General features: G+C 38.2%; 1 protein-coding gene across 1 annotated transcript in view; it reads left to right on the top strand.

Moving 5' to 3' along the window:
- Positions 1–506: 506 nt before the first annotated feature.
- CUNH1orf87 (chromosome unknown C1orf87 homolog) overlaps positions 507–27,327 on the top strand; it is a 106,910-nt gene continuing 80,089 nt past the window's right edge. Inside the window, exon 1 of the mRNA XM_077768122.1 lies at positions 507–752. Within this exon, the coding sequence (XP_077624248.1) occupies positions 507–752 (246 nt within the window). The remainder of the gene's footprint in view (positions 753–27,327) is intronic.

Here is a 27,327-nt window from a genome sequence, read left to right as displayed (position 1 = left end):
GCAGAAGTGTAGGTTACAAGTTTAAGTCAGGAGTCAGCCTTAGGTTTCAATCCCAGTTTTGCCACTTGTTAATTCTGGGCCTGATGCTGACTCAGTTATGCTCTCTGAGCCTATATCCTCATCTGTAAAGTGAGGATTATATTAATAATAGTACCTCATAGGACTGTTGTGTGAACCAATTATACAATATATTTAGGAAGCCTATCATAGGTCATGACACTCAGTGGGTTCTCAGGCATTAAAACCTGTCGTCATGGAGGGAAAAACATGCTCCCACACTTTGACATGAAACAGTGTGGAGAACTTTCACCAAGTTTTAGTCTGAGTTCTACCTCTGTATTTTTTACTTCAGTTTTCTGGCTTTATCATTCCAGAGACCTCAGTGATCTCATTGCAAAATTGGAATAGTAATAGCCCTACCAACCTCAGTATGCAGGGAGCAACAACAAATTATACTGTGGAAGAGCTTCATAAATTGCTTCCAATAATCTAAGGCAGAAATACAAATGCCACCATGGGTCACTGGACACTCTGACCCCCAATCAGATGTCAGAAACAGAAAAGTAAAGAGTACATGGGGCAGGAGTCAATCCAGGCTGTGGAGCAGCAGTCAGGGAAACGAGAAGCAAGGAGGACCCTACAAAGCTGAGGACCATTTTGGGGGCTATGAATCAAATAGAGAAGACATGAAAAACAGCATGAAAACAGAGGCCATGGTCTATACAGAGGCGAAGGGCCAGGCAAGCAACATGGTGAGCAGTGGACTTGGAATCAGGACATTACTTAGATGACCTTGGGAAGATCGCTGGTGAAAAGATTTAACTGAACAAGTTCATGTGAAATATAGGACAATGTCTCATATGTGCCCTTAATGAGTATTTGCTGAATCTGAATCCAAGCCATTCTGAAGTCAGGCAGAAGACTGAAGATGTTTCCTCTTTAAAACACACAAAACACACACACACACACACACACACACACACACACACACACAGAGTCACACAAGTGCATCTCAAACTAGTGAGAGCTGAAGAAGCTCTGGGAATTGTACCAATGTCAACTTCCTGTTTTGAAAATTATACTTCCTTATAAGAGATGTAACCACTGGGGAAAACTAGTTGAAAGGTATACAAGAGACCTCTCTGTACATTTTTTTTTTTGCAACTTCTTATGAATCTGTAATTGTTTCATAGTAAAAAAGTTTAAAAAAATTCAGGGATAACAGTAGAATATAAATGAGAGAGAGAGAGAGAGAGAGAGAGAGGGATTGTTAAGACACTAATAGTAGAAAATGAAGCAAAGACCAAGAAAGGGCAGGGGGCAAGAGAAAGTACAGGAAATCCACAGGTATTGAAAAAGGCTGCATAAAGCTTCTAGGGAAATGAACAGCTGTGGAGTGTTAGTCCTACAGCCTCAAATGGAGGCCATTTTCTCTCACAGCCCAGACACTTCTTGCCTGCTTACTATTCTGCTCAGAAAAACGTCTCTGGCCCCAGCCAGACCAATGTCTGCAGGTAGAAATAGGTAAAGGGGAACACATGACTAGAAAGAGAAGGTGTGCTATGGAATGAAAAAGGAGACAGGGAAAGAATAGTCGCCATCAGAAAACATCCCAAAAGTGGATCGCTCATCAGAACCTGCTCTGAGACAAAATCTTGAATAGTACATTTGGCTTTCACACAGATTGGTGATCATTTTCTTGTTTATACAATCCACAGCAAGGTTAATTATGCTAGTGACTGTGGCTGGGAAACAATTCTTGGAAAAAGCTTTGGTAACAACAGGTTGGCAGTGTATGGAAACCATCTGCTTCCCACAAATGTTAAGGTAAACTTTCAAACTTGTGGGGTTAGCAATTACAGATTGTATACTAGTTTCGTGGAGGGAAAATACATGCTGTGTTGATGTACACTTTCTGGATCTTCCTGACACCCAGCCGAAAAGGAACACCGTGTTATAAGAAGGATGGTCTTGGGGCATATCAAAACTTTGAGTAAGTCATCTTTGTTTGCATGTATTAAGGCCAACAGAACAAGAACATCACACAAGGGAATAGAGTATTTATACTGAATGTCTCCTAAGTAAATTAAGTCTCTCTGGTTTGCTCTTGCCCTGACCCACTAATGGGAACAGGATCATAGATGGAAGATTTGTTTCTTATAAAAATATTCAGTTTATTCTACAAAGGAACATAAAATGCTGCTCCTCTGACCCCATGGCATGAGCTGTTCTCGAGGGCTGCAATTGTGGTTGTTCCGGCTGCTTTGTCATGAGGCAGTCTATTCTCCAACCCTCCCAAAGGCAGAGCTTCTGGGCTCCCGCCTCCACCGTGGAGGAGAGAAATGGAAATGGCTAATGTGCTCCCGATGTAGCAAATGCTGTCAGGGCTGCTAATCCATCACTCTGAGGGTACTTCTCAAAGAAGCAGATTCTTGTGAAAATCATTCAGCTGAAGCAGAGAGGGAACATTTTAAGTAGAGTTGAATTCCAAATTATGAATGGCAGCGGGGAGTGGACACAAATCATATTTGCTAATGGAAGTAGAAACTCTAATTGATCCCTTGTGGTTTCAGCTTGAATAGCAACACCTTATAATGCTTAGGCCCTAGGTAGCTTGTGTCCATTACATATTGAGGAATGGCCACATAAATACAGGAATTAAAGTTTTAGGTAATCTTAGATCTGTAGATGATTAACACTTTCCACATTGCATTCTCATCCTGATTGTGAGTGAGGCTGCTGCTAAAGTCTGGGAAGGGGTGGGTGGGGAAATGGAGTTATCTACCTTAATTTGTATATGTGAACATATTGGAGGAATGATTATAAAAAAGAAAATATTGGGGCGCCTGGGTGGCACAGTCAGTTAAAGCCTCTGACTTCAGCTCAGGTCATGATCTCACAGTTTGTGAGTTTGGGCCCCACATCAGGCTCTATGCTGACAGCTCAGAGCCTGGAGCCTGCTTCAGATGGTCTCCCTTTCATTCTGTCCCATCCTCACTTGCATCCTGTCTCTCTCTCTCTCTCAAAAATAAATAAACATAAAAAAATAAAGTGATAAAACAACCATATAATGGGAAAATATAAAAAAGAAAAGAAAACTTACATCCCTATTAAGAGACTAAAGAGCATTAAAACAAGCACAAAATTGGAATCAGATGACTTGTTTGAATAGAGACTCTCCCACTAAATACTTGACCTTATGGTGGGTAAACTCTGAATCACAGAATTCTCATAACTAAAGTAGATGGGTAACAATAATATGCTTCTCACAGGACTACTGTATGAGAGACAGCTATGTCTCCCTGTGACAGATTCCTATTATTCCCCCCTTCTCATTAATCAGGTCTTAGTTTTGCTTAGGTGTTCATATTCTCCCTGGCTATATTCAGAGAAAGGACCCCTCCCAGGCCTAAATGGTTAATCTTGAGCAGTCTAAGTGAAACATGGTCATGTCATTGCCACTCACAATATCTGGTTTAGGGATAGGCATGTGACAAAATTCTGGCCAAAGAGACATGAGAAATCTTTAGGGTAAGGCAGTCTCTAAAAATGGATTATTAACTCTTACATAGAGCCTCATAAATACAAACTTCACTTTCCTACCTCAAGACATGAGACACTTGCAACCATATCAGCCATAGAAGGACCATGAGAACAAAGCCAAGAGAATTTTAGAGAAGCCACGCTAGATCAATGATAGGAGGAGTGTTTGCATAAATGCATCCTATCTCTGGACGTCTCATTATGTAAGATGATAAACTTATTTTGTTTAAGCTACTTTGTTTTCTTTTCTTTTTTACTAGTAGCAACCAAGGTAATTTTACCTCATACTACATAAGAATAAAATAAATAATGCCTTTGGGGGTTACTCTCTAGATAGGGGGTAAACCAGAGACAAATGGAACCCTACCAAAGTCACAACACAGATTTAAGCCATGCCAGCTTAGGACTGTATTTATGTAATCTGTCCTTTATTTATCATCTTGAGCATATGATAAACTCACTTTGGAGGAAAATGACATCACTGAGAGCTTATATAAATTCTTATAAATAGAGTCTGGTGTTCAATTAAATATGCCAGACAGATCAACAAGTAGGACTAAGAGAAAAACAAATAGAAAAGGAAGCAGAGATGACCTGGTTTGGAGAGTCACTGGACATGAACTTCAAAATAATTAACATGTTTTAAAAAACAAATGACAATCCAGCAAACAGAACTCCAGGACCAGATGGCTTCATAGGCAAAGTCTACCAAACATTTAAAGAAGAGTTAATACTTATTCTTCTCAAATTATTCCAAAAAACTGAAGAGGAAGGAAAGCTTCCAAACTGATTTTCTATGAAGCCAGCACTACCCTGATACCCTCTTTGTTACTACAAAGAAAGAGAACTACAGGCCAATATTTCTGATGACCATTGATGTAAATATCCTCAACAAAATATTAGCAAACTGAATCCAACAATACATTAAAAAAAATTATTCACCACAATCAGGTGAGATTTATTCCTGGGATGCAAAGGTGGTTTAATATTCACAAATTAACATCATAAATTACATCAGCAAGAGAAAGGATAAAAAAACATATGATAATTTCAATAGATGCACAAAAAGCCTTTGATAAAGTATAGCATTCATTCATGATAAAAATCCTCAATAAATGGGGCACCTGGGTAGCTTAGTCGGTTGAGAGTCCAACTCTTGGTTTCAGCTCAGGTCATGATCTCACAGTCTCGTGAGTTCGAGCCCCACACTGGGTATTGCACTGGAAGTGTGAAGCCTACTTGTGATTCTCTCTCCCTCTCTGTCTACCCCTCCCCTATCTGTGCTGTTTCTGTCTCTCTCAAAGTAAATAAACTTAAAAAAATTTTTTTAATCCTCAACAAATTATGTTTAGAGGGAATATATCTCAACATAATAAAGGCCATAGATAGAAAAACCCACAGCTAACACCATGCCCAATGGTGAAAAAGTAAGAGATTTTCCCCAAAGGTCAGGAACAAGACAGGGATATCCACTCTCACCACTTTTATTCAACATAGTGCTGGATAGCCACAGCAATCAGACAACAAAAAGAAATAAAAGGCATCAAGATTGATAAGAAGTAAAACTTTCACTATTTGCAGATGACATGATGCTATATAAAGAAAACCCTAAAGACCCCACCAAAAAACTACTAGAACGGATACATGAATTAAATAAAATCATAGGATACAAAAATCAATATAGAGAAATTCTGTTGCATTTCTATACACTAGTAATGAAGTAGAGAAAGAGAAATTAAGAAAGCAATCCCATTTAGAATTGTGCCAAAAATAATGAAATACCTAGGAAAATATTGCATGGAACCACAAAAGACTCCAAATAGCCAAAGCAATCTTGAAAAAGAGGAACAAAATTGAGAGATATAACAATCTCAGATTTCAAGATATACTACCAAGTTGTGGTAATCAAAATGGCATGGTACTGGTACAAAAACAGACACACAGTTCAACAGAACAGAATAGAGAGCCCAGGAATAAACCCACACTTTTATTGTCAATCAATCGACAACAAAGGAGGCAAGAATAAGCAAAGGGAAAAAAGAATCTCTTCAACAAATCATGTTGGGAAAACTAAACAGCTATATGCAAAAGAATAAAACCGGACCACTTTCCTATACCATACACAAAAATAAACTAAAAATGGATTCAAGACTTAAACGGGAGACCTGAAACAATAAAAATCCTTGAAGAGAGCACAGGCATTAATTTCTCTTACATCAGCCATAGTAACATTATTCTAGATCTGTCTTCTGAGGCAAAGGAAGCAGAAGTAAAAATAAACGATTGGGACTATATCAAAACAAAAAGCTTCTGCATAGCAAAGGAAACAACCAACAAAACAAAGAGACAACCTACTGACTGGGAAAAGACATTTGCAAATGATATATCTGATAAGGGGTTAGAATCCAAAATATATAAGGAACTTATATAATTCAATACCAAAAATGATAATAATAATCCAGTTAAAAAGTGGGAGGAAGACGAACAGACACTTCTCCAAAAAAGACCTACAGATGACCAACGGACACATAAAAAGATGCTCAACTTCACCGATCATCAGAGAAATGCAAATCAAAACTACAAGGAGATATCACCTCACACCTGTCAGAATGGCTAAAATCAAAAACACAAGAACCCACAAGCGTTACCAAGAATGTAGAGAAAAAGAACCCCTCATGCACTGTTGGTGGGAATGTAAACTGGTGTAGCTACCTAGAAAAGAGTACTTAAGTTTCCCAAAAACTTAAAAATAAAACTACCATATGATCCAGTAATTCCCCTACTGGGTATTTACCTAGAGAAAATTAAAACATTAATTCAAAAAGATATATGTATCACTATGTTTACTGCAGCATTCTTTACAATAGCCAAGATATGGAAGCCACCCCAGTATCCACTGATAGATGAATGGATAAAGAAGAGGTGGTATATATAAATAGGCAATGAAATATTACTCAGCCATAAAAAGAATGAAATATTGCCATTTGCAACAACATGGATGGACCTGGAGGATATAATGCTAAGTGAAATAAGTTAGTCCAAGGAAGACAACTGTCATAGGGTTTCACTCATATGTGGAATTTAAGAAACAAATGAAGAAAAAATCTCTTAATATATACTCTTAAATATAAAGACTCTTAAATATGAAGAGCAAACACATAGTTATGAGAGGGAAGGTGGGTGGGGTGATCAGTGAAATAGGTAAAGAGGATTAAGAGTACACTTACCGTGATGAGCACTGAATGATGTATATAATTTTTTTTCCAAGTTTTAATTTAGATCCCAGTTAGATCACATACTGTGTAACATTAGTTTCAGGAGTAGAATTTAGTGATTCATCACTTACATACAACACCCAGTACTTAAAACAACAAGGGTCCAATGGGGCGCCTGGGTGGCTTAGTCGGTTGAGCGTCCGACTTTCGCTTAGGTCATGATCTCACATTTCGTGGGTTCGAGCCCCGCGTCGGGCTCTGTGCTGACTGCCAGCTCAGAGCCTGGAGCCTATTTCAGAGTCTGTGTCTCCCTCTCTCTCTGACCCTCCCCTGCTCACGCTGTCTCTCTCTCTCCTAGAAATAAAATTAAAAGAAATAAAAGTGTCCTCCTTAAAATTGTTGAATCACTATATCATACACCTGAAACTAATATAACACTGTATGTTGATTATACTGAAATATAAAAATAAATAGATTTCCTTCCTTAAAAACAAATGACAAAATGGAGAATGTAATCAGAAAGTTGGAAGCTATAAAAACTAAATTCTGGAACTAAAAAAATATAATAATCGAAATTAAGAATTCAATATGAACCTGTAACAGTGAACCAGAAGTCACAGAAACTATTCAAGCAAACACAAGAAGAGTAGAAAAAGATGGAAAATTTATAAAATACCATGAGAACATAGGAGAGATAATTAAAAGGTGTATCATATATATAATTGGAATCACATAAAGGGAGAAAAGAAAGGGTCAAAGGCAATATTTGGAACATCTGAAAAGTGTCAAATTTGACAAAAGACATGAAATTACGAAGTAAAGCAGGATTTCTACAAATAAAACCACACCTAGGCCTATCATAATAAAACTACTAAAAACTTAAAACAAAATCATATTAAAAGCTGCCAGAGGAAAAAACACATTTACTTTCATAAGAGCAATAACAAAACTTAATGGCTGACTTTTCAGTCGAAACTTGAGAAGCTAAAGAACTATAAAAATGCTTTTAAAGTGCTTTTTAAAAGTAACCTGCCAACCCCCCAAATTAAAAGCAATGAAACTGGTATATACTCAACAGAAATAGTGTTTACATCCTACAGAAAGAAGAAGACATGTACAGTAATGTTCATCACAGATTTACTCTTAATAGCCAAAAGTAAAAAACAACTCTAGTGTCTATCACTAATCAAATGGATAAAGAAATCATGGTATAGTCATATAATGGGATACTACATGGCAAAAAAAAAAATGAACTACATTATTCATAAAAGATGAATTATTTCACAGACCTCATGTTGAGTATGAGAAGCCAGAAAGAAAAAAAAAAAAAAAAAAAAAAAGGAAGCAGCAGCAGCCAGAAAGAAAAGTACATTTTGTATGATTCCATTTACTTCCATTTATATGAAGGTTAAGAACAGACCAAACTAACTCATGGTTGGAGAACACAGAATTGTAGTTACTTCTGTAGCAAGGGTACTGTTTGGGAGAGAGAATGAAAGAGCATTCTGGAATGTTTCCTAGGCTCAAAACCTTGATACAAGTGGTACATGTAAAAATTCATCAAGCTGAACATGTAAGGCTTGTGCTTTTGAATATATGTAAGTTGTCTCTCAGTAAAAACAATGTTACTTATATCAAGAAAAAGAAAACGAAGAGTAAATAAAAATATTTCTGTACAAGCAAATAAAAAAAACTCTGAGAAAATGTGTTGTCAACAGAATTACACTAAAAGAAATGCTAAAAGCAGATTTCTAGACAGTAAGAAAATGATCCTAGGCAATAAAATAAAAATGTAGGAAATTGGTAGGTGATTGGTAAAGACACATAAGAATACAAAATTAAGTGATATTATCTGTATAAAACAATAACAATGTCTTGTGAACTCTAAAACATGTGTATTATTTTACTTGGCGTTAATCACCAAAAGTCGGGAAGAAAATAAATGGAGTATAAGTGTTCTAGGCCCTAGCAATGTCTGGGAAGTTATGCAAGATCTAATTCATATTACACTGTAATTATTTAAGGATGCTTATTGTAATTTCTTGGACCCCACTGTGGTAGAAGAACGTATAACCAGCAAGTTAATGGAGTAGAAATCATAAAGGTAGACGTGGTAGAGAAAAGAGAACTGACAGACAAACCAGGAATCACAGTAAGTAGACTAAATGTCTCAATTAAAGACAAACATTGTCAGAAAGAATAAGACAAACACAACAATATGCTCCTCATAAGAATAAGAGATGCTCTTTAGGGATGCCTGGGTGGCTCAGTCAGTTAAGCACCCGAGTCTCAGCTCCAGCTTGGGTCATGATCTCACGGTTCGGGAGTTCGAGCCCCGCACTGAGCTCTCTGCACTGACAGTGTGGAGCCTGCTTGGGATTCTCTCTCTCCTTCTTTCTCTGCCCCTCTCCTGCTCTCTCTCTTGCTCTCTCAGTGCCTCTTTCTCTCTCTCTCTCTCAAAATAAATTATTTTTTTTTAAAAAAGATGCTCTGTAATCATGAAGACATAGACAAACTCTAAGTAGAAAGATAGCTTCTTAGGCCGAGTTTCTACAGAAACAGACCCTGGCACAAGAATGTGAGTGCCAATTACTTAGGATTCAGTGAACCCAGGATCATATGCAAGGTAGAAAGAAAATAAGGCAGAGGCAAAAGCGAATATTGGATGCATTCATGGACAGTTTAATTCTTGAGGCAATTCCAACTGAATCCTGACATGGACTGCTGAGAGGTGGCATATAATATGTGTCACATATTACAGTCTCCCCCAACAGATGAGGGAACAGAGGTATTTACCCCTAAACTCCCTAGATTATTGGAAGAGGTCTATATCTGGAGCACCACTAACCACCTATGTCCTGCCTGCCCCCGTGAGTCAGGTCAACAATACTTCAATGAAAATAAAGGAAAAAGAAAACAAATTTTTAAAGATAAAGCTGTCAGGGGAGTCATGGGGGGCCTCACAAGGATTCCATAGGATGGTTTGGTGCATAGCTCAAGTGGGAGTGCTGAGAAGATAAGAGCAGCACATCAGTAGCTTCAGCCACAAACGGAAAAATATATACCATGCCAATGCTAACTCAAGGCAAACAAACAGAAACGAAAACAAAAATTGGCATGGCCATGCTAATATCAGACAATGTAAGCTTTAAGGCAAAACACGCTAGCAGAAATAAAGAATACTTCACAAAAGATGTAGCATTTACTAATTAATATAAATTCATCGCATAGCTTCACAATACATGGAATACAAACTGACAGAAGTCAAGGGAAACAGAAATCTACAATCATAGCAGAAATATCAGCATGTCTTTCTCAATTATATGGACCCTGACAAAAATATCAGTAATTTTAAAAGAGGATCTGAATAACACAAATAATACTCTGGAACTAACTGACATGGAACACCACAAGTAGTAGCAGAACACACATTCTTTTCAAGTATGCATGGAACATTTATCGAAATTGGCCATATGCTAGACCATAAAGAGAGTCTCAACAACTTGTAAATAACTGAAGTCATAGAGAATATGTCCCTGGAACACTGTGGTTCACGGCTAGAACTCAGTAAAAAAAAGTCTAAATAGAAAATCCCTAAAACCAAAGATTTTGTAAAATATTTCTAAATGGCCCTTGAGACAAAGAACAAATCACAATGGAAATTAAACAATATTCTGTATTAAATTACAATAAAACATATCAAAACTTGCAGGATAGTGATGAAGTTAAGCTTAGAGGAAAATGTGTAGCCTTAAATGGATATATTAGAAAGGCAATTTTAATCCCTAGCCCAACAGTTTAAGTAATTAATTCTAAAAGGAGAAGGGAGGAAATTTTTTTAAAATGCAAAAAAAAAAAAAAAAAGATGAAATGGAAAAATTCAATAGTGGAAGTGAATAAAGTAAAAGTAATTAGTAGAAAAACAAAAGGAATAAATTCTCAGCAAGAAGAGAGAAAGAAAAGAGAGATGATAACTAGGTCTGAAAAAGATTAGATCACAACAGATGTTATAAATATATGTTTCTTAAGAAAGAAGGATAAGAGGATATTATGAATAACTTTATGGCAATAAATTTTTAAAATTTAAATAAAATTGCCAAATTTTTTACGAAACAAAAACTTGCCTATTTACTTGGAACAAAAACTTGTAAACTAGTACAAGAATAAAGATAAAATGTGAATGATTTCTATTTAAAAAGTTAAATCTCCAATTAAAACAATCTACCAAATGTACAAGTCTCTAAGGCTTACAGAGTCTCACTGGTTAGTCTTTCATAACAAATTTTTTCAAATACCAGAAAAGGGGAGCTAACTTTACAGGACCAACATAACCTTAATTAAACTATCTAGCAAGAATATTACAGAAAAGGAAAATGTCAAAGAATCTCTTTCAAAAACATGGAAAATCCTAAATAAAATATCAACAAGTCCAATCTAGCAATATGTAAAAAACTATTGTACCCAAGGCCAATAGGGTTTATTCCAGAAATAAAAGCTTCTGCTTGGGTTAGCACTCAAAGTTCAATCCATGGAACCAGTACATTAATAGAATAAAGAATTAAATAAAGACAGTCTCAATAGATGAAAGCATTTCATAAAATCCAACACCCTTCATCTTAAAAATTCCTAGCAAACTTGGAATAGACTGAACTTTCTTAATTGGATAAATATAATCCTTTAAAAACATCAATTATCATACTTAATAATCAAATATTGAAAACTTTCTTCCTGAAACTTGGAATAAGAAATATGCTTGGGGCGCCTGGGTGGCTCAGTCAGTTAAGTGTCATATTTCAGCTCAGATCATGATCTCACGGTTTGTGGGTTCGAGCCCCACATCAGGTTCTGTGCTGACAGCTCAGAGCCTGGAACCTGTTTCAGATTCTGTGTCTCCCTCTCTCTCTGCCCCTCCCCAGCTCATGCTCTGTCTCTCTCTGTCTCAAAAATAAATAAAACAACAACAAAAAATTTTTGAAAAGAAAACATAGCGACCTGGGGCTCAGCAAAAGGCCAATATTGTGTATTTCAGTAGCCTCTAAAACAAGTCTTTGAATTGCATTACAATTATTCAGTTTCATTTTATAATTATTCGGGTCCACTTACATATGCATTTGTGTCAGACCTTTAGTTAACATCGAATACCAGGTCCTGGGCTATGAACTGGAAATTTATGCGGGATTATTGTTTTTATTATGACAGCATGCTACCCACCCTCAACGACCTTACTGTCTAATTAGAAAGATAAACAATTGAATTAGCAACATGATAAAGTGTGTTGTCTGTTACAACAGGGGAAACTATGACCTAGATCATCAAGTAGAAATACAATCGTAATTAGTATTGTTGTCAAGAAGACATGACAGACTAAAATATATTTTAGATCAAAATCAAGATATTAAAATAAGTTTGAGGCTTTTATGTGGATGTTCCTTAATAGCTAGAAAAATATTAACTTTTTGGGATGGTGCAGAATAAATGAGAGATTACTCCAATATGATTGATCACCTGCCTTTGTTTTACAGTAAAATCAAAGCCCATGAGCATGTCTGATTCCACCTTCTATATCGAGGATATTGTGAAATAAACAAGAAGGTCTTTGGAGGTGCAAACATTGAGTATAAATATCAAGTGTGTCCCTAGTGTCTCTAGTTCTTTATTTCTATTAGAAAAAGCCATTCGTAAGAATATTGGCACAGGCTTGCTGTGAGAATGAAGGAAAACTGTGTGTATAAACATGCTTTGTTAGGTATTCTCTTGATCAGAACCTTTTTGGTTGCAAGTGCTAAAAATCTAACTTAAGTTAGCTTTAAAAATTGGTATATATTGAAAACTATGGGCACACAAAAACCTGCACATATACAGTTATAACAGCTTTATACATAGTTGCTAAAACTTGAAAGTAACCATGACGTCCTTGAGTAGGTAAATGAATTAATAAACTGTGGTACATCCAGACAGTGGAATATGATTCAACTCTAAATAGAAATGAGCTATCAAGCCAGGAAAAGACATAAAGGAACCTTCAATGCACATCATCAGGTAAAAGAAGCCAATCTGAAATGGCTACATATTTTCTGATTTCAACTACATAACATTCTGGAAAAAGAAAAACTATGGAGGTAGTAAAAAGATCAGTGGTTGCTGAGGATGGAGGCCGGGGCACAGTGAATAGGTGCAGCACAGAGGACTTTCAAAGCAGTGAAAATACTCTATATGATACCATAATAATAGACACTTGTCATCATACATTTGTCCAAACCCATACAATGTATAGCAGCAAGAGTGAAGCATAATGTAAACTATAGCCTTGGCTGATAATGCTCTATCAATGTAGGTTCACCAATGCACCACTCTGGTGGGGGATATTGCGGAAAGCTCAAAATGTGTGGAGTCAGGAGGATATGGAAAGTCTTGGAAACTTCAACTATTTGGTGAACTTAAAATTGCTCTCAAATTATGTCTTTAAAAAAAAATGGTGTTTACTGACTCCAATGACCAAAAAAGTTGGGGTGGATCTTACCTCATGCTCTGTTGGACCTGGGATGAAATGATAGTCTGATTGTCCTCTATATCTTGCCTTTGGTATACTCTGTTGGCCTCATTCTTTCCTACTGTAAACAGACTTCTGAGTCTTCTTACCTCACCCTGGCTGGCAAGCCTACAGGAGAGGAAGTCTCTCTCTTCACTTTTGTGTATATACATCCCAGGGATTCTGATTGTCCAAGCTTTCCTTCTTTACCGATACTTTGAGTGAATAATTGTGACTGGCTGGATCTGCTCATACTTTTATTTGCCCTGTGTGGAAATGAAGAGGTATGTGGGATTAGCAGCCCTACAGAATACTGTGGAATATGTTCTGGTATAGGAGCACTTCTCCAAAGAAGGGCTAGAGGAAAGCATGATGGGAAGTCAAATCTATACAATCTGTACAGACAACATACCTAAAGTTAAGATTTGTCCATCTCTACAGACATGTCACAGTACTCGAGCTGTATGATCTTGGCCTAGACATTTCATTCCTCTGTGCTTCATTTTCCTCAGCTATAAAATAAGGCACTTCTAGGGCCATAAGCATTAAACAAAATCATAAACCTAAGATGCTTTATATCTTGGACACAGAATTACTCTGTACATGGTAGCCATTAGTAATAATATTAACCCCCCGGCTCAAAGATAATGGGAACAAAGGCTTAGAGAGGGTGTGACTTGCCCTTGGCCATATCCATTCAGCACCCTGATAGAGAGATCTTAACAGCAAGTACAAGAGCCTGGAGCCCTGCAGAAATCCTTGCACTCTGGGATTAAACACAAATGATTTATCAATGAGGACATCTGGTCCTGGGGGAGAACAGGCTTACTTTTAGCTGTGCTTCAGGACAATCGTATAATAAGCGTAATGTCTTGTACTGCATGGTGCTTTTATTTTTCAAAGTGTTTCCCATCAATTACATCATTTTACTCTTAAATATCCCTATGAGTCAGGGAAGACATTATCACCATTAGTTGTTGCTCTCATTATTGATTTTTTCCATGCTCTGTTTGTTATAGAGCAAATACGGCCATTCTCATTTTTAACGGTTTCTAATTTTTTTTTCAATGAATTCTGGTGGTTAGCTTTCTTTAACTTGAACTGTTGTCTCCAAATTGAAAATGGCACATTTTCTTGACAAATGTACGGCAAGATGGCTTAAAAGAGAATCACTAAGGAGTGGAGAGCTGAAAACGCCTCTTTGCATGCAAACCAATGGATTACAAAACCTGTTTCCCAATCTTGAACTTCTACAGCAGCTCCAGTCAGGAGGACCAAGGAATCTGTGAACTAGCTAACACCACAAGTTAGCAGATGTTCACATGGGTCCCAGGCAGTTGCCAAATGAATACATTTCTCAACATAAACAGAACCAATGGAAAGTCTGGGTCTCATGTGATCTTGAAATCTGCCAAATTACTCCAGCAGAATGGAAACAAATTTTTACCTTCTCTCATTATACCGAGTAGAAAGTCTGATCCAGAAAGGGGAGGTAAAGGCCAAAAGCTCTAGATTCTACCACTCAGCTCGGCCACTGACTAGCTGGCTTCCTTAGCAGCGTGACTTGTGCTCTCTAGCAGTCATTTCTGGAGAAGAGAAACACCGTGAGCTTCTGGATTTACATCCAGACCTATGTTCTGAATACATGACATGTTACTCAATTTTCCCAGTCCTAATTCGATCACTTGAACTGCTTATCTTTGAAGATTAAATAGCATCACTATGTATGAAGACCTAATACAGTACCTGGCACATAACAGAGATCAATAATTATCAACTTCTCTTTCCCCAGAGCAAATCAAACAATTAAGTCTATATATACTTGATATGCAGATACATACATAGGTACATAGATGATAGTATAGATATAGTTGTAATATATGCATACACATTATAAGTATAAATTAACTCAGTCATTTAAAATGATTATAAAAATACATAATACATAATATTTAACATCTATTACATTTTATACCCTGTTTTATTTTGAATTTTTTCTAAATTTATTTATTTAGAGAGAGAAAGGGAGGGGCAGAGAGAGAGTGAGAGACAGAATCCCAAACAGGCTCCACACTGTCAGCATGGAGCCCAACGTTGGGCTCTAACTCACAAACCAGGAGACATGGTTTGTGACCTGAACAGAAATCAAGAGTCAGACGCAGGCAACCCTACTTTGAATTCTTGAATAAATATTTCCTCTTCAAAGAGAGTGTCACTGTGTACAATCCAGAATAGGATCAGCCTGTTCTTCATACAATAAGTATTTAAGGGCCTCTTCTGTGCCAAACACTCTCATGCATATAACTACTAGCCAAACAGATGTGGTCTCCGTTCTATATCTAATGGATGGTCAGGCAGTGGTGATAAGGGTTTGTTCCTCCCTGAGGAAAGTACCTAGGGAGGATCTCTGGAGAATGTATCAAAAGGCCCCTAAACTCATTCTCAACTGAATTTAGCCACATGAAAACAGAGGCAGAGGATTCTAGATAGAGCAAAGGGCACATAGGCATTAACTTTAAGGAAGAAGCTGAAAGACATCTCATAAGGCAGAATCTGTGAGAACTGACAAGTTGTCCTTATGGCCAGAGACAAGATCTTTATCTATAAATGTAGGACAAGCAGCCACTATTTGTGAATAGTGTGAAGAAAGGAATTTCAGTTTCTTTAAAAAAAAAAAAAAAGTCAGTGTACATGTCTACAAAAACAAAACAGAGAGAAGCTTAGCTGCTTGACTTGCTTGGGTAGCCAAAAATTCTCAAATGGGTCTCTAAAGGAATCTGTCCCAGTCAATCCAATGCCTAATGGGAAATCTGGTTTCAGAGCCTGGCTGAATAACTCACATGTCTTTGGGCCAGTTGCTGAACACCTAGGCCTCAGTTTCCCCAATTGCCAAATGGTGACAATCATAGACCAGCCCACTCCTCTTTTCAACCATTCTTCGGAGACCAACACTTTAATGAAAGGGGTGTTTTGACGTCACCTCCTGCCCCTGTGATTTTATTCATTTATCATAAAGCCTGATTTTATCATCAGCCAGTAACCACTTACTTAAAAAAAATGGAAACATCCTTGTATAGTAAGACTCTTGTGGGAATAGTAAGGGAATTGGAACTCACTTATAAAAATCAAGTAGCAAAACGATTTAGCTGTTGGTTCACTCCAGCCTGGGCTGTGTTTTGCATGAGAAATGAGCTCATCTCTGAATGTAGCAGATTCTGCTTGTTTGGATAGGGCTTCTAATCGAGGCATCTATATTTTGCCTCAATCACAGGAAAACAAATTGTCAGTGGCATATTGCTTTGGTGTTTGAACCATTTGTTGGATTTCCCGCCTCCCTAAATGCCTTAAACAGAAGCATGAAGCATGAATAGGCCAACCTAGAAAACCCAGTATTTATGAGCCTATTCGAACCTTGTAAAGATTTGATCAGCAAATATGCCAATTGATACACCATAATGTTTTACAACCGCAGTTGTCTTGGTCTATAAAACTTATTATAATTCTGAAGGGATTTCGGCTTTCTTTGCAGACATTTCTGTTTTACTGCCACCTAATGGCGTATCTTAGAATTGGCAGTTTTGCGGTTGGGAGTTTCAGGAGGCCCATGTTTTAAGTATATGACAAATGATCCCGATAGGCATCTTTCTCTCCTGTCTCACTCACCTCGCTCCTCCCCCCGCACCCCCCCCAAACACACACACTATACCAGACAGAATCTATAAGGCTGTAGTATTGTTAATGGCCTATGAGGTAGAAAAGATCCCAAATCTACTTTTGCCAAAATACTGTGATCTTTAATATCTACTGGACCATTAACAAAGCTGATATTTTGACTCCTGTTTCCAAAATCTCTACCAGCTCTAATGCAATACAGAGAAACTTCTAGAGGCAGATAAGTTTTCAGCCAAATCAGTTCCTTGGATTACTAGGCTGAACTTGGCAGACTCGAGGCCCTGGACAAGTACACTGGATGTCAAGTGGAATTCCTTTCTACAAGATTCCTAGAGTACAGAGCAAAGGAAGCAAGAGAAAAAGCTCAGTTATAAATGCTGAGCATACAGAGAAGAAGAAAGGTCCTATTCTACAGAGACTCTACAGGCTCCCACAGAAAAAGTGGTTCTGAGGCCACACAGTAATGTTGAGTTCCATCGATCAATGGCTTTCAATCCAAGAATAGCATCCCCACAATGAACATTTGAAATTGAAGGAGGCCTATATTTTGATTGCTACCTTGAGTGGGGTGCACTCTTAGCATCTAATGCTCAGGGGTTAATGTTGTTAAATGTCCTGGACAGTCCTGCACAAATAGGAATGTTCCATCAAGAATGCCAATACTGTCCCCATCGGGAAACACAGCGTTCACTTGAGGGCTGGGGCAATTCTTCAATCCTTGTTTCATTCTTGGATAAAAAATTTTCTGAGCCCCTTCATGTCAGACCTCAAGTGAGAATCTACAGACCCGATATTAAAGATGCAGCTTCCCATAAATTTCAAAGGATCCCAGTGGGTATTCCATGCATTCTCACCAACACACCAACACTTTATTTTTGTTGATTTTCTTTTTTCCCTTGAGGATGTGGTAACTGGCCAGGGAACCACAAGACAACAGCAGAATTTTGCCACCACCTCAGATGAGGGTGTTCTCCAGCAGAATGTTGATTACCTGCCAAAAGTACCGTGGTCCAGAGCAATGACAGCATCAACCCCCCAGGAGACTCTAGCAGAACTGCCTTCTAATTCTCCCCATGTTCACACCAAAGTGGACAGAAACATCCACTTTTCTCTTTTATGTTACACCTTGTCACCCACTCACCAAACAGGTGCCGCTCATGTCTCTGTGTCTCAGAGTCTCCCCACATCACCCCTTTTATCATGTGCTTCTAGACTTGGGTTACTTGGGTAGGATACCTAAATTTCAGCCAAATGCTCTTATGTCTATCCTATTTCAGGCTCAGTCCTATATATTCACATAAAACCAAGTCATTCTTCTCCTTCAGCAACTCCTCTCCATTGCTGGAAAAATCTCTCATGCAAACCCAGTATCTCAGGTCTTAATCACCAGTTCAGTTCATCAATACATCTAAATCTCCATTTAGACTAAAGCTGAAACATTCTCTCCCACTAACTAAGAACGGAATCACTGTCCTTATACATGTTGATGACAGATGATTGATGAATGGATGATAGAAAGATACCATAGAATATCACATGTAAAAATGCTTGACATAACACCTGGTTCTCAACTTTATTATCGTAAATATATTTTTCACAACTGTATTGTTAGCAATGCAGTTTTTTAAAATGAAGAAACCAAGGCTCAGAGTCACTGAGCAATCAATTCATAGAGTTAGGCTTCTAACTTATCTCTGATTCCAAAGCTCAGGCACTTTTGCTCAGATCCTACTAGCTCTACATTCCATTTTATGTAAAAGTAAGAAATTTTGAGACCATATAGCATGTTAATATGACACATCACATCACATAGGTGTTCTTGGCTCTTTAAGTATGGGTTTCTCTCTCATCGCATTCTGACAAGGAGGTGTTTCTTTGGAAGATATGGTCTATATTAGTTAGAGTGCCACTTGCAGCTGAAACTAGAGGAGGAATCTACTGTGTGTTGGCAGAGACTACATCACGGGCAATGTATATCAATTCATGTTACTCTAGAGATCCGAAAAGGCAGATTACAGAAAGAAGTAGGTATCTTTCTTTCATTATGTGTTGTGGGTGGATAAACCATAAACAACATTCCCTTCATTTGAAAGTGGTAAATGTAACAGATGGGAAAATTTCTGTTAATAGTATATTGGAAATCTTACATATCTCTATTTTGTTTGTAAATACAGTCTTGTTCTGAATCACAGTAATTCTTCTGTACATGTGGATGTGAGACATGTAGGGCTCATCAGTGTCTACTTCTCTGTTTCCAGGCATACAGACAGCATACTTCCCAGTCCCCTTTTGTAATAAGGAGGCCATGTTCCCATCTGGCCAACAGAACACTGCATGTATGGTTTCTAGAAACAGTCATTAGTTCCAGGTAGGTAACCTTCCACAACTTTCTTCCTTTTGCCGCAGTCACCACTGAAGCATGTGTTGAAATGGAGGTGCCATCGGGTCCATAGAGACCAAATTGCTGAACCAACACATGGAGGGTAATTGTCCTAGAGCACTGCTAAAATGCACAGCACACTTAAGAAAATAGTTTTTTTTTTTCTTAAGACACTGAGATCTTAGCAGGGCACCTAGATGGCTCAGTTGGTTAAGCGTCCAACTCTTGATTTCAGCTCAGGTCATGATCTCATGGCTTGTGAGTTCAAGCCCTGCATCCAGCTCCACACTGACAACACATAGCCTGCCTGGGATTCTCTCTCTCCCTCTCTCTCTTCCCCTCTTCTGCTTTTTCTCTCAAAATAAATAAATGTAAAAAAAAGTTTAAGAAAAGACATGGAGATTTAGGTATTGTCTCTTGCCACAATATAACGTGGACTCTCCTAACACTGTAAGATTGTTTCTTTCATACTGTAAAATAGAATATATAGTTCTCTATCCTAATCAAAAATAATAGATGCATTTCAACCTGATACGCAAGATCTTCTACAATCTGGACCAAACCTACTGTCCACATTTTGTCTTCCACCATTCCACCATGAAACTAGACAATATTCCTTGACCACATGCCATAACTTCTTGATTTTTTTATCTCCACTCATGTTATTCCCTGTGCTTCAAATTTGTCTCTTCCCTTTTCACATATCATGCAACTACCTACATTTCAAAAGCCCAACTCATATGCTAGCTCTCCCATGAAACCTTCGCCGATTCCCCTATTCTGAATTTCTCCTTCCTTCACATTTTCATATTTATCTTTATCAATACTCCTTACAATTTACCCTATAGAATGATTTTTAAACTATTAGTTTCAAGTGTACAACATAATGATTCACTATTTGTAACCATTTCGAAATGACCACCACAAGAATTCTAATTAATATCCATCCGCACACAGTTATAATTTTTTTCTTGTGGTAACTTTTAAGGTCTACTCTCTTAGTAACTTTCAAATACACAATACAATAGTATTAACTATAGTCAGCATGTTGTACAATACATCCCCATGACTCATTTATTTTATAACAGGAAGTCTGTACCTTTTGAACCCCTTCACCCATGTTATCCATTCCTCATGCTTTACCTCTGACAATCACCAAGTTTCTGTGCCTATAGGTTTTGATTGCTTTTTAGACTCCACATATAAGTGGGAAAACACCATATTTCTCTTTCTGTATGACTTATTTCACTTAGATAATGCCCTCAAGTTCCACTGATGTTATTGCAAATGGCAAGAAAATTTGTATCTACTTATCCGTCAATGGACACTTGGGCTGTTTCCATTTCTTAGCTACTGTAAAGAATGCTATAACGAACATGAGAGTGTAATTATCTTTCTGAGTTAGAGCTTTTATTTCTTTGGATAAATATGCAGTAGTAGAATTCTGGATCATGTGGTAGTTATATTTTCAATGCTTTGAGGAGTCTCCATACTGTTTCCCATAGTGGCTACAACAATTTGCATTCCCACTAACGGTGCACAAGAGTTCCTTCTTCTCTTTCTTTATATCCCTGCCAACACTTGTTATTTCTTGTCTTTTTGATACTAGCCATTCTGACAGGTGTGAGGTGATAGCTCACTATGGTTTTGATTTGCATATCCCTGATGATGAGTGATGTTAAGTATCTTTTCATGTATGTGGCCATCTGTATATCTTCTTTGGGGGAAAAAAAGGTCCATTCAGATCCCTTGCCCATTTTTAACTGGGTCGTTGGGTTTTCTTGCTATTGAGTTATTATGAGTTATTTATGTATTTTGGATGTTAACCCTTGTCAGATGTAGGATTTGCAAATATTTCCATTAGGTGCGTTGCCTTTTCATTCTGTGGACACCTTCTTTTGCCATGTGGAGCTTTTTAGTTTGATACAATCCCACTTATTCATCTTCACCTTTGTTGCTCTTCCTTCTGATGTCAAACCCAAAAACATCATTGCCGAGACCATTCTCGGCAGGAGCTTCCTGCCTGTTTTCTTCGAGGAATTTTCGGGTCTTACATTGAAGTCTTTCAAATATTTTGAGTTGATCTTTGTGCATGGTGTAAGATAGTGGTCTCATTTCATTCTTTTACATGTAGCTGTCCATTGTTCTCAACCTTATTTCTTGAAGAGATTGTTCTTTCCCCATCATATATTCTTGGCTCTTTTGTCATGAATTAGTTTACATCTATGTGTGGGTTTATTTCTGGACTTTCTTTTCTGTTCCATTGACCTCTGTGCTAGTCTTTAGGCCAATATCATACTGGTTTTTTTTTTATTACTATAGCTTTGTAATATATTTTGAAATCAGAACGGTGATGCCTCCAGCTTTGTCTATTTGGAGGCTTTATGATTCCATACACATTTCAGCATTGTTCTAATTTGTGAAAAAATTACATTGGAATTTTGAGAAAGATTGCATTGAATCTGTAGATTGCTTTGGGTAGTATAGTTTCAAAGTACTAATCCACCCAGTCATGGATTATTATTTATGAGCAAATTTCAACTCCCTATTGGCAATTTTGAGAGGATCATTCAAATCTGATTCATCATTGTATTTTCAACAATTCAACCGAGGGCCATAAAAGTATGCCTATAAAAATATGATATAGATATATCAGTGATACTATCACAGCAAGTTTTATCATAATATCAACTGAGGCTTTTGTGGGGCATAATCAAGAAGCATCCCTTCTTTCAACCACTTTCTTACTCCGATTCCAAAAAGAGCATCATTGGGGCACCTGGGTGGCTATGTGTGGATTTACTTCTGGACTTTCTATTCTGTTGGTGGTTCAGTCAGTTGAGCATATGACTTTGGTTCAGGTCATGATCCTATGATTTGTGGGTTCAAGCCCTGCATCGGGCTCACTGCTATCCGCACAAAGCCCACTTTGGATCCTCTGTACCTCTCTCTCCACCCCTTTTGCACTTGTGCTCTCAAAAATAAACAGTTTTTTAAAAAAAGGAAGCATTGTCTTAATTAAGCCATGCTTAGAAGTTGGTGGAAATATTGGGCACTGAGAAGTCCTGCATCTATACAAGTTCCTTCCTCTAGCCCACGAAGCAGTATTAGCAAACAGACCAGGCTTCCTGCTTCTCCCACAAGCATTTAAGAATGGAAGAGTTTTTGGCACTCAGACTTGGTGGTTGGTGTTAGGAAGACTGGAACTGGGAGGAAGGTAGCAACTGCATGGAGATTTCTTGACAATATAGAGCATGCAAGGACCTGTGCTAAGTGCCTTACGTTTGTTTTATCACTTGCACTTCTCAAGAACAGCAGAGAGCTATTATAACATGGCAGATAGTGTATAGCCAGATTGCATGCATTTAAATCGCAGCCTTACCACTAATTGGGTGACCTAGGACAGGTACCTAACTCTCCTCTACCTCAGTTTCCTTAATTGAAAATAGCACTCTCTACCTCATAGAATTATGATGGTAAACGTGTTGGAGAATATAAAACACATAGAGAGGGCCCACATATAGTAAGTGCACAATTAATATTGCTTTCAAAAAAGGGAGGATATAATTGTTGTTCTTATCCTCCTTTCACAGATTAGGATATTAAGGCATACATGCTAAGCTCATTGCCCAAAGACAAATCATAGTAAGTGGCAGGGTTGGGATTTGAACCCAAGCCTTCAGACTTCAGCGTCGGTTGTCTGGATTCTACCATATAGCCTCTTTGAGGCCTTCAGAATCACTAGGCAAGGATGTTATGAATAATCTTCATGCTCCATGTAGCTGGATGGAGGAATTGAGTAGATAAGATAACCAGTGAGGTTCCTTTAACCTTGAGATACGGTGATTTCCAGATGTTCCAACTTAAAAGTAAGGCTGCTAGCCATCCAGGGCAGAGGTGATAAGAATGATCTTTCTGTGGTTTAGAGCTTCTCTGGGCTCATTCTCTGGAGACTTTTAATACAACCACGTTTCTCCAGGTCTCTTTTATTATACTACAGAGGTTAAAAACCCATGTTCCAAGGAGAAGACGTAATGCTGTAGAGTCATACAGATATGAACTTGAATCATTGCTCTACCTCTTATTTGCTGTAAGACCTTGGGCAAGTTATTCAACCTCCTATCTGGTTATTCTCTACCAGACTCCTGTCCTTTGTAACTTTCTAGATACTTCTCCAAAGCCAAGGGCTTCTCCAATAATTCATGATTCTGCTATTTACCTCCTTTTCCCCTGGGCAATAATTTATCGGTCCTAAGTCTCCTAACCCAATCTAGGCCAACCATAATTTGTCCCTAGTAAATGGGACTAAGAAATCCTAAGTGTACTGCTCTCTTGAAAGGAAATGATAAAAACTCATGATTTATTATGGGTGACTTTCTTTCCTGTGGTGTTGGGATCAGAAAACACCAATATAGAGCAAAGACTAAATGAGGCTGAGGCAGAGAGAAGCAGAAATAAGTGTTAGAAAAAGAAAATTCTCCTCATGTCCCTGACTGTTGCAGAGGGTTGAGTTCATTTCTGCACATGGGTTTCATGACAAACACCCCTTTTGCTAGAATTCCCTTTAGTGGAGTTTCTGCTATTTACCACCAATAGTTCTGTCCAATCTAGTACGCTGAGACCAGATTCTTCATCAGCAGGACAGAGAAAATAATAAATCCCTTATGGGATCGTTACTGAATTTAATGAGAGCCTTCCTCAGTGATGGACACATAGTAAACATTAAATACATAGAAGAAGCTATCCTTTCTGAAATTATGTTTCCGTAATATTATCATCATTATTATACTGTTACAAATTATCCAACATGTATTTGTGATCACATACTGTGTACCAGCACTGTGCTTAGTACTGGCTGCATGACAAACAAGATACAGCATTTACCATCCACAAGAGCATCTCCGCAGGGGAGAAAGATATTAAACCAGTAATTACAGTGACGAGTAGAAGGTGTTAAGACTCCTGGTTTGCTTAAGAGATCATTGCCACCTGCCTGGGGACACTGAAAATAGATAGCTTCACGTCGTTGGTAACATTTGACTCTATCTTCAAAGTTAGAAACAGGGCCACAAGGAAGACATTTCAAGCAAAAACAACCACCTCCAAAAAGGCATAAGGGATAAAACTTACAGAAGGTTTACGGAACTGTAGGTAAAATGGCACAGCTTTAGTTAATTAGGCAGGGAGAAAGAGAGTGGGGGACGAGACTGGAGACGTGGGCAAAAGCCAAATCAAGGGGGCCATACTAAAGGATGCATATATTATTTTAAGGAGGTAAGCCTAATGGCAGCAAATTCCTACCAGATACCAAACGCTGTTCTAAACATTTGTTCATCTCTTTCAACTTTGCATTATTGCAGGTATTGGTGTTACCCATGGAGAAACAAAGTTACGGAAAGGCTAAGTAGTTTGCCTGAAGTGACACCATATGACGGACAGAGCCAGGTATGGAAACCAAGCACTTAGCGCTTGTATTGGGTTGAATTAGGTCTTAGCGCAAGTTGCTATAACAAAAATACCACAGATCGAATAGCTTAAATAGCAACCACTTTTCTCTCACAGTCCTGAAGTCTGGGAAGTCCAGCATCAAAGAGACAGCCAACTCAGTCCTGAGACACAGCCTTCTGCCTGGTTTTCAGAGGTACGCCTTCTTGCTGTACCCTCACAGCGTGGAGAGAGAGAGAGAGCTCTAGTCCCTTCATTTCCTTATAAGGGTGCTAATGCCATCATGCGGGCCCAGCCCTTATGTCCTCACTTAAACTTAATGATCCCCAAAGGCCCCACCTCAAATACCAACAGGTTGGGAATTAGGGATTCAATATATGAATTTGTGGGGGTCCACAGACATTCCATTGATAGCACATTGTATCCCCTCCCAAAATCCACATGTTGAAATCCTAACTCCCAGGATCTTAGAATGTGACCTTATGTGGAAACAGGATGATTGCAGGGGTGATTAGTTAAGATGAAGTGATCCTGGAGTAGAGTGGGCACAGGTGTGCGCACAGGGAGACCACCAGGTGAGCCAACATAAAGGCTGAAGCCCATAAGCCAAGGACTGCCAAATATTGTCAGTAAGCCACTAAAAGCAAGACTTAAGCGTGGACCAGATTCTCCTTCATCACCTTCACAAGGCACCAACCCTATTGACACTTTTTTGGACATCTAGCCTCCAGAACTGTAAAACAATAAACTTCTGTTGTTTATAATCTCCCTACTCTGTTGTACTTTGCTACGGCAACCCTAGTAAATTAACGCAGGGCCCCAAACTGGCCCATCTAATCGGTATGCTACGTGATCTTGTTTCTCCAGAGCCATGAAAGGGTTTTAAAAAGGAAAAGAAACTCGGCCATGTTTGCATTCTGTTAGAAAATCAGCCTGTCATTTGCTCATCTTTTTACCCGCAATCCTTCCTTAGTCATAAGGAAGATTGTTGGCTTGGGTCCCCTATGTTTCCGAGGGGAGAAATGTATAAGTCTCCAATACATCAGTATTCATCTATTTTTGAACAGGGGGCTTCAGTGCAAAATGCCTCATTTTTACAGATCTGTGATTAAACTGTTCAAAAGAGCAGTGCTTTATTGTTTCCTGTTTATAAACTCATTCTACTTTGACTTATATGGGCAAACAAAACAATTTTTGGAGATGACTTTTTTCCCCCTTTTCCTTACTCTATTTGATGGTAAATGTAAAATCATGACGTTTTGGGAGGAAGCATTCTTTGGTTTCATTATTACAGCAATTCATCTTTCTTTGGAGAAAGAAAGAGAGCTGCTTCTGTTAGAAGATGTTTCCCTGGAATCTTTCTCTGGTGACTTGTAATCTAAAGCTGTTGAATTCAAGGAAAGTTTTAACCACAGTATTTAATCTTCTGGAGACATTTATTACACAGCTTTTTGTTTTGCCTTGTTTAATATAAGCCACGGGAGAGATGTTCCCTGGTTATGTCATTTCATAAACCAGAGTGTGAAATACAAAATCCCAGATAAGAAGAGGCCACTCCTCCTTAAGAACTCTATCATAGAATCTACATTCTCTAAGGGAACTAAAGCCTTAAAACAGTGCCAATGAAAATATCAACATTAATAACTATACTAACAATAATGGCTAACTCCCACAGAAGAGGTATGGAGGTGTGGCTATAAAGGCTACTTCTACAATTAGACACACCTGGATTTTCACTGCAGCTCTGGTTCTTCCTAGCTATGCTCCCTCCAGCAAGTTATCTTGTCTAAACCTCAGATTCCTTGTCTCTAAAATGGGGATATTAAAACCATAAGATTGTTGTGAAGATTGAATATGATATCAAATGAGAAACTTTTTAGCACAAGGGGACTTGTGTAGCTCAGTTGGTTAAGCAACTGATTCTTGATCTCCTCTCAGGTCTTTATGTCAGGGTTGTGAGCTCAAGCCCCACATTTGGCTCCATGCTGGGTGAGGAGCCTACGTTAAAAAAAAAAAAGATGAGGTGCCTGGGTGGCTCAGTCAGTTAAGCATCCCACTTTTGATATCAACTCAGGTAGTGATCTTGAAGATGTAGGAACAAGCCCCACATTGGGCTCCACGCTGAGGATGGAGCCTGCTTGGATTACTCTCTCTTTCTGTCTCTCTCTCTCTCTCTCTCACACACACACACACACACACACACACACAAAATAAATAAACATTTTTTAAAAGAGCTTTTAGCACAATGTCTGGCACATAATAAATATTCACTAAATGTTAGCTGCTATTGTTATGAACAAGAATATAATTTATGAAAGCTCGTTACATGTCAGGGGCCCTAGGAATATGATCTCTAATCCTGATAGCAGTCTTCAGGATAATTATTGTTTGTCTCCACCCGAAAGATAAGAGGTAAATTCCTTACTCAAGGTCATTTGGCTAGGAACTGGCGAAGCAGAGGTTCCCTCAGATTCCAAAGAAATATATCCAATTTCAAGTGAATACCTTCAAACTGATAAAAGAGCTGCAGTGAAAATCCTCCC

Source organism: Crocuta crocuta, unplaced genomic scaffold, assembly GCF_008692635.1.
Source record: "Crocuta crocuta isolate KB4526 unplaced genomic scaffold, BGI_CrCroc_1.0 scaffold85, whole genome shotgun sequence".
NCBI classification, from domain to species: Eukaryota; Metazoa; Chordata; class Mammalia; order Carnivora; family Hyaenidae; genus Crocuta; species Crocuta crocuta.
Note: the sequence above shows the minus strand (reverse complement) of the source record. Positions and strands in the feature narration are given on the sequence as shown.